The sequence below is a fragment of the Corticium candelabrum genome, chromosome 2, assembly GCF_963422355.1.
Source record: "Corticium candelabrum chromosome 2, ooCorCand1.1, whole genome shotgun sequence".
Lineage (NCBI taxonomy): Eukaryota > Metazoa > Porifera > Homoscleromorpha > Homosclerophorida > Plakinidae > Corticium > Corticium candelabrum.
Genome location: NC_085086.1, coordinates 10,130,520 through 10,138,019, shown reverse-complemented (window position 1 = coordinate 10,138,019; position 7,500 = coordinate 10,130,520). Strand labels below are relative to the sequence as shown.

General features: G+C 46.7%; 3 protein-coding genes across 3 annotated transcripts in view; 2 read left to right on the top strand and 1 right to left on the bottom strand.

The window, feature by feature from the left end:
• The window catches only part of LOC134198129 (TNF receptor-associated factor 3-like), an 11,199-nt gene extending 4,959 nt beyond the window's left edge, over positions 1 to 6,240 (bottom strand). The window contains exon 1 of the mRNA XM_062667471.1: positions 6,163 to 6,240. The gene's annotated coding sequence lies outside the window, so the exon portion shown is untranslated. The remainder of the gene's footprint in view (positions 1 to 6,162) is intronic.
• Positions 1,731 to 4,098, top strand: LOC134198252 (uncharacterized). Its single transcript, XM_062667611.1, has 3 exons — positions 1,731 to 2,378; positions 2,521 to 2,658; positions 2,725 to 4,098. The coding sequence occupies exons 1-3, from the start codon at positions 1,981 to 1,983 to the stop codon at positions 3,794 to 3,796; spliced, it is 1,608 nt and encodes a 535-aa protein (XP_062523595.1). The 5' UTR covers positions 1,731 to 1,980; the 3' UTR covers positions 3,797 to 4,098.
• Positions 6,241 to 6,957: 717 nt separating the features above from the next.
• The window catches only part of LOC134198053 (dedicator of cytokinesis protein 9-like), a 25,461-nt gene continuing 24,918 nt past the window's right edge, over positions 6,958 to 7,500 (top strand). Inside the window, exons 1-2 of the mRNA XM_062667395.1 lie at positions 6,958 to 7,120; positions 7,183 to 7,299. Coding sequence (XP_062523379.1) covers positions 7,007 to 7,120; positions 7,183 to 7,299 — 231 coding nt within the window. The 5' untranslated portion in view covers positions 6,958 to 7,006. The remainder of the gene's footprint in view (positions 7,121 to 7,182; positions 7,300 to 7,500) is intronic.

Below are 7,500 nucleotides of genomic sequence, written 5' to 3'. Positions count from 1 at the left end.
CTCGATTTCGGCTCATCGAGACGTCTGGGAGACGCGTGAAAATTATCATGGCCATCGTCCCGTCGTTCGCGTCCGTCTCGTACAGCTGTAAGAGTTGGAGAGTGCCAATCGAGGCGCAATAAATGCGAAACCAAATAGTCCCTGCAGGTGGCCAAAACCAAATAAGCCCTAGTTAAACGGTTTCGGGAACCAAATAGGAGCGAGATAATTGCCCGCGACCAAATAGTCCACGCGACCAAATAGTCCCTGTACAACCGTAATAGATCGTTGGCTTAGTGCGAAAACGTCGCTGTACACCATTAGCGATAGTAGCGTTAATATCTACCTCTTTAGGGCGTCACGTTCTAGTTGAATAATAATATCTCAACGAATAGCTAGAGACTGGAGAGTGAGCCTGCGTGATCACCAAGGGCCAAGGGTAAATTGCGTTTATAAATGAGGTTGTCGTAAGGCTTCTGATCGGAGCTATTCTAATTACTGCGAAGGGTGTCCACGTCTAGGCGAGTTTACCCTACATATAGAAATATTTCTAAATTTAGATAGATAGATTTTTGAGCATCGCTGTTTCTTTGGAATAATTTTTAGTCTTGTTTTTTAGCTTGTGGTCATCGATCAATTAGTGTGATGTAGCTCTGTAGTTATTAGCGGCAGCGCGAAGCTGGAGCTTCCCAACTCCGAGCACAGCCTTTATTTTTGTAAAACAAACATGTACTGTACGGCAGGCAAGCAACAAAAAAACTCATAGCCACTAGTCTCGCGTAGCCAGACCTTCGGCGTACGCGGGGCGTAGGGAGAGTCTAGTCTCGCGTAGCCAGACCCCTTTCCGCCGCACCCGGCGAAATGCGGTGAACAGGCTTTGATGTCGCTGTGTATCGCGTAGCCAGAAATCGGCTATCTAAAGACCGGATTTGGTTTCTTAAATGCTTCACTCAAGACCAGACTGGTATGCAAACATTGCAATCCTATCTCATTTGCTTCTCTTGTTTCGTAGAGAACAACTAGAAGACTACAGCTAGAGTCGTTGCTGTTTGTGAAACCTGCATGTCTACAGCAACAATTAAGTTAATTAAACGTGGCCGCGGGAACGTTGACGTCGACAGGCTCTAGGCTTCCATCTCCTACGCAATCTGTCATGATCGACGTCGTACTTAGCGTTTGTGCGCTTGTGTCACAACGGAGACTGAATGCGAAGGTACTCGATGTAAAGCAATGCACAAAACACGTGAGATGATTACCCAAGCACAGAAAGACGACTCATCTTGTTTCGATGACGTCAGCTCCTTCAATTCCAGTATCAGATATCGCTCACGCTGGACTGTCCGCGGTTGCATTAGACGTCAAAACAGCAAACAGCATCGAGTACGTTCGCATCCATTCAGTGCGTTCGCATTCAGTCGCCCTTGTGACACAAGCGCACGACGCTAGACGTACGACGTCGAGCCTGTCGACGTTAACGTTCCCGTGGCCGCATTTAATTGTTGCCGTAGACATGCAGATTTCACAAACAGCAGCGACTTGAGCTGTAGTCTTCGAGTTGTTCTCTACGAAACAAGAGAAGCTAATGAGATAGGATTGCACTGCGAGCATACCAGTCTGGTCTTGAGTGAAGCATCTAAGAAACCAAATCCGGTCAGTAGATAGCCGATTTCTGGCTACGCGGCACACAGCGACATCAAAGCCTGTTCACCAGACCTCATTTCGCCGGGTGCGGCGGAAAGGGGTCTGGCTACGCGAGACTAGGGAGAGTCCCTCTAAGTATGTATATCTAGTTGTGCTCACGTGCGACAGACCACGTCTAAACAGTTGTTTTTACCACACACCGAAGGGGACCCTGTCGTAAAAACTGGACTCAACTGTAACTTCGCGTTGCAGTTAATCCGCGTTCTTGTCACTTCCATCAGCGCATGCAGCCATTGCTTTTTGCCGCAAATGTACGTTAGTGCGCGTTTCTGAAACGTTGCGTTAGCGCAAATCTCCAAAATGTTCGAGGAAAATGCTTTTGGTATCGACTGCTCGGCGAACGCAACTGCTACCACGAACGTTACTATGAACGTCCGCGTGTCGGGTACGACGGTTTTCGTCCTCGCGTGGCCATTCATTGTATTCGATATTGCCCCTATTCCCATCGGTAGGCCGACAGCCGCTATGGTAGGTGGCATGTTCATGGTCATTTGTCGAGTCTTTACGCAAGATCACGTCTATAAGATCATCGGCGAGCGAGACAACCTGCAGACGCTCTATCTCCTCATAGGTATGATGATACTGTCCTACTTCTTCGAACGGGAAGGCATTCTGCAGGCACTGCTCATCAAATCGTTCAAATCAGATCAACCGTTCACGAAGATTCTGTGGAAAGTCTGTGTCATGTCGGGTGTCCTGTCAGCTTTAGTTACAAACAGAGGCGTCGCTCAATAGGGGCCTGAGTGGGCCATGGCCCCCCAATATTAGTAGGCGTGGCCGTCTAGACAATTGACAATAGACAATAATCCTAGCGCTGGCCCCCCAATTTTGGACGTCCAGCGACGCCTCTGTTACAAATGATGCGGCGTGTGTCATTCTGACACCTCTACTACTTGAAGAGCATCAAAAACAAGGTCGATCACACAGAGAGCTCCTTCCATTCTGTTTGGCCATTGCTACTTCGGCCAACATCGGAAGGTACATACATACGTCTTCATTATTTCTAATCAAAACATTCGATCACCTGCCCCTTTCCTATTCTAGTGCGGCCACGGTGTTTGGCAATCCGCAGAACGCCTACATAGCATCTAAAGCTCACGTGAATCTATCGACTTTCTTTAAAGCCATCCTTCCTACAGCAGCAGTGGGAGTGGCCATCAATATTGGTCTTCTCTACGTATTGTCTTGGAGACTAGGTCTGCTTGGTAAACCGGACAAATACGACTCGGTCAAAAGATCTAGCGACGACGGACGATCAGAAAGACAGAATAGAGACATCGACGCAGCAATAGAAGGAAGACGTTTGCGCCAAGGGTCACACGTGTCGTCCTACAGTATCTCGATGGTCCAATCGGGACAACACTATGACACCCCTCAACAACGCGCACGTCACGAGACCGACCCACTTCTTTCCTCCCGTAGAGAGGCAGAAGTCGAATTGAGCGGCCGTGCGTACCTACCGTGGACACCCAAACGCAAAATCTTAGCCGGATGGCTTGCGTTCATCAGTCTCACTGTCATCTGTCTGCTCGCCGTGCCCGAATACGTTGCCTACTTCAACTTGGGTCTCATTCCTATGGGAGCCGCCATCAGCAGCATGATGGTAGATGCCGTTCTCAACAAAATCAACCCCAATATCACCATCATGGCAGTCGATTGGACCGTCATCGTCATGTTTATGGGTCTCTTCGCTTGGGATGAAGGTTTTGAGGTTACCGGCTACCCAAGGAAGTTGTTTGACTATGGAAAACACTCGATGAACGTCCACACCATTCGTGGAATCGCCATGTTTAGTATCTTCGTGACGATCGGATCTAACGTTCTCAGCAACGTCCCACTCGTTATTCTCCTGATCACCAAGCTATCTTGCCTTCCTGGGACTGACGCTTCGACAGGCAGTCTACCATTGGAGGGATGCCTGCTCGCTTGGGTATCTACCGTTGCAGGAAATTTCACTCTTATAGGTAGCGTAGCCAACCTAATTGTGGCAGAGAAAGCTAAGAGCACGATTGGCTACAGACTGGGATTTTGGGATTATTTGAAGTTTGGTCTGCCATCGACCATACTGATTACAACCATCGGACTACCTATTGTAGCGTCGCTCGCGATCGCTTGAAGGTGGACAAGGAATTTAGTTATTATTCTCTATTATACGTTTGTTTGACAAGTGTTCTTGCTTCAGCGTTGAACAACTCTCGTTAGTTCTGTGTTTTTGTACGTATATGTTAAAACATTAATTAAGTTATTTTTGCCACAATCACGCCTTTCAAACTGAAGAGTCATGAGAATTAATGGGTTCGCTATTAGAGTGACTCTCAAGATACTTGATGATTGGACATTCTAACTTGATAAATTACATTACCTGAAAAAATTTACACGTAATGTGTCTACCTAAGTGCAGCCACCACAAATTCATCACATCTGGGCATGCAGGGAACTGTTTAGACGTCTTTATTAATTAAAACACGGTGACGACGCTCTCATGAACGGCAATCTTTGATTGTACACTGCTCTTGTGTGTCACCGACGGAGTTTCCATATCTAAGCTGTAGAATAATTATTCTAACTTTGATGTAAAGCTGTGCCTCATAACTGTTAGCCAGTCTAGAGAAATCGAATGAAAAGAGAGAGTGGTAAGCATACCACTACAATCTACAGTTGCAGTGGAGCGGTATAGCACACCCGTGCTACTCATTCCAGAATAGTAAAAATTAACTATTGAAAGTTTTTCCATGCAAAAAAACTACATATTTAAACATCATATTTAGATATAGTAACCATTATTTATGTTTCTGGTCTAGATAATGTGATATGCTAGTCTCGCGTAGCCAGACTCCTTTCCGCCGCGTCCTTCGCGGGCGGGGTGAGTGTGGGTGTGGGCAGGGTGAGTGTGGGTGTGGGCAGGGTGAGTGTGGGCAGGGTGAGTGTGGGTGTGGGCAGGGTGAGTGTGGGTGTGGGCAGGTAGGCGTTCCGCTCGACCCACCATGGCAACTTCTAGCCTCGTCCCCAGACTCACGTGAGTCTGGCTGTGTCCGGTTCCCGTATGACATTTTCAGCCTCCCGTGAGTCTGGACTCACCGCACCTACTTTCACACACTTACTTCACTAAGTGTCACCCACGTCATAGTCTTGGCACCCCACGTGACTAAAAAGTACTTACGTCACAAACTCAATTAGCTTATATCTATCTAATGTGTGACCCAGCAGATTCTGTATCACGCCCAAGCTTTCGAACAGCGCATGGTGACTCTCCACGGTGAGTGATGCACCACGTTCACGCTATCCAAATCTCAAGACGACTTCAGCATGTGGAAGGTCAGTGTATTCCTAGCTAAGTTATTGTCCTACTCGCGTAGACTGGCGAGCCTGCCAAGTCTAGTTACAGAGATCTGGACTCCACGTGTATTCACTCGTTGTTTGTGCGGGCAAAGATGTCTTTTCCCCCTAGAATGGCCCTGGAGACTTCAAGTTTACTCTCCCGAAAGTCATCATAATTGAAAACACGGAGAGCGGACTGCAATTCCACGTCAATGTGTCTCTTGTTGCCATTGCACGCCCTACTGGCCATTAGAGTCTGCACTAGCAAGGGCCGTGCAGATAGCGGATGTGCGACGAAACAACGAGTGAACTACACGCGCTGTCCGGATCGCTGTAACTAGACTTGGCAGGCTCGCCAGTCTACGCGAGTAGGACAATAACTTAGCTAGGAATACACTGACCTTCCACATGCTGAAGTCGTCTTGAGATTTGGATAGCGTGAACGTGGTGCATCACTCACCGTGGAGAGTCACCATGCGCTGTTCGAAAGCTTGGGCGTGATACAGAATCTGCTGGGTCACACATTAGATAGATATTAGCTAATTGAGTTTGTGACGTAAGTACTTTTTAGTCACGTGGGGTGCCAAGACTATGACGTGGGGTGACACTTAGTGAAGTAAGTGTGTGAAAGTAGGTGCGGTGAGTCCAGACTCACGGGAGGCTGAAAATGTCATACGGGAACCGGACACTGCCAGACTCACGTGAGTCTGGGGACGAGGCTAGCAACTTCTAGAAACGTAGACCTCATCAGTCAGCTATGCGCATAGTGAAGGATGAAGCCGGTGTGAGAAAAAGTCGTGACAGGTGAAGTGCTCGAGCCCATCACACTTTCCAAGCAAACAGCGGATGTCCATATAAGCATGATGCTGTGAAAGTAAAATAAAAATAGAAATGGGCGTACGTGGGCTTTGCAGTGATTCATTGCATGCTCAGACTTGTTAGGAGGACCAAACTAAATTTTTTTACGTCAGTGACCAAAGGATTCACACCCTAAGATCACAACTAGGCAACATGCACGTATTTAATTAAGTTAAACGATCTTTAGTACATGCGTTGAATGCATTTAGCCAACAAAAGCAACTAAAAAATTAGCTACATGTAGACATCTCTAGATATGATCTACTTGTTAGACAGTACATCTAGAGCTAAATAATTAGGACTGACTTGTACGTCGTCGCTAGATCAGCTGAATGAGTTGAATTGTTCAAGAAGTGCTGCAGTAGGCCGTCTAGCTAAAATTGCTTGTCAGCAAATGACTCACCTAGATACCTAAATGTATTGCTATTATATCCAACAATCCAATACGCGAACGCTCGCGGGCGGCCTGAAATGAGATGCGCGGATGTGTCTTCGTGGGAGTGACGTCATTCTCCACCACAGGACACGGGGAATATACCTGTGTAATCATAGCGTGTGATGACACGTGTGATTACGTTCCAATGTCATCACGCGACTGCTAACGCGCATTATGACTCAGTCTCTGTGACATCATGTGCGTGTGATTGCTACATCTGACACGGATGTGACGTTTTCGCGACGGACCAGATAGTCGTTGTCAAATTTCTGCCGTCGACTGAGTGTAAGGTCCTCAACTACGACGAAAGGATCCACGTCGCGCCGGTTAGAATTACTTTCTGAGTTCGAGGAATAGAATGAGCTTTGACGACGACAGTCACACTGGAGGAAGCCCATTTGTATCATGCACGTGAGTAATTGAACTTCGTGCACGTGCACCAAAAATATCCGGGACTTCAAACTTGGAATGTGAAAAACCTTGCCAAAAATAAAATATTTGCAAAGAAACCGTCTACTTTAATATTTTGCATTCTGTGTGTACACCTTCAATACCACTTAAAATCTACGCGCAAATTTTAAAACCTTATTTACACCACAAGTTATTTACATCAATAATTAATTAATTAGACTGTCTCCGGGATACTCAAGTAGGAGGAGTGTACACCGCTTGTTTGGATTTAGTGTGATCTGAGTGCTTCTCAACACCAACTCGATGGCCGAAGTTAGTAAACGAGTTGTGACTAAAAAATCCAGCCGCACAAGCATCGCTCAAGAGAGCACGGGCTCGTCCGTCCAGACCACGCCCCTCCCAATCATACCAAGTCTGGTGTGTACACTAGATGTGACATTTGGTGACGTTGTGATGCTGATTGTGAAGCTGTGATGTAGACACAAGTGAGATTGATTGAACCGGTGGACTACGAGACTGAGCTTATCAAGAGAAAGGAAGAAATTCAGGCGGACGGTTTTAGAGACATTCTGGAGTTTCCTAATGACAACATATCGGTTTGTATATATTGTTTTTGTATTGTGTGTGTGTGTGTGTGTGTGTGTGTGTGTGTGTGTGTGTGTGTGTTTGTGTGTGTGTGTGTGTGTGTGTGTGTGTGTGTGTGTGTGTGTGTGTGTGTGTGTGTGTGTGTGTGTTTATATGTGTGTGTGTGTGTGTGTGTTTGTGTGTGTGTGTTTGTGTGTGTGTGTGTGTGTGTG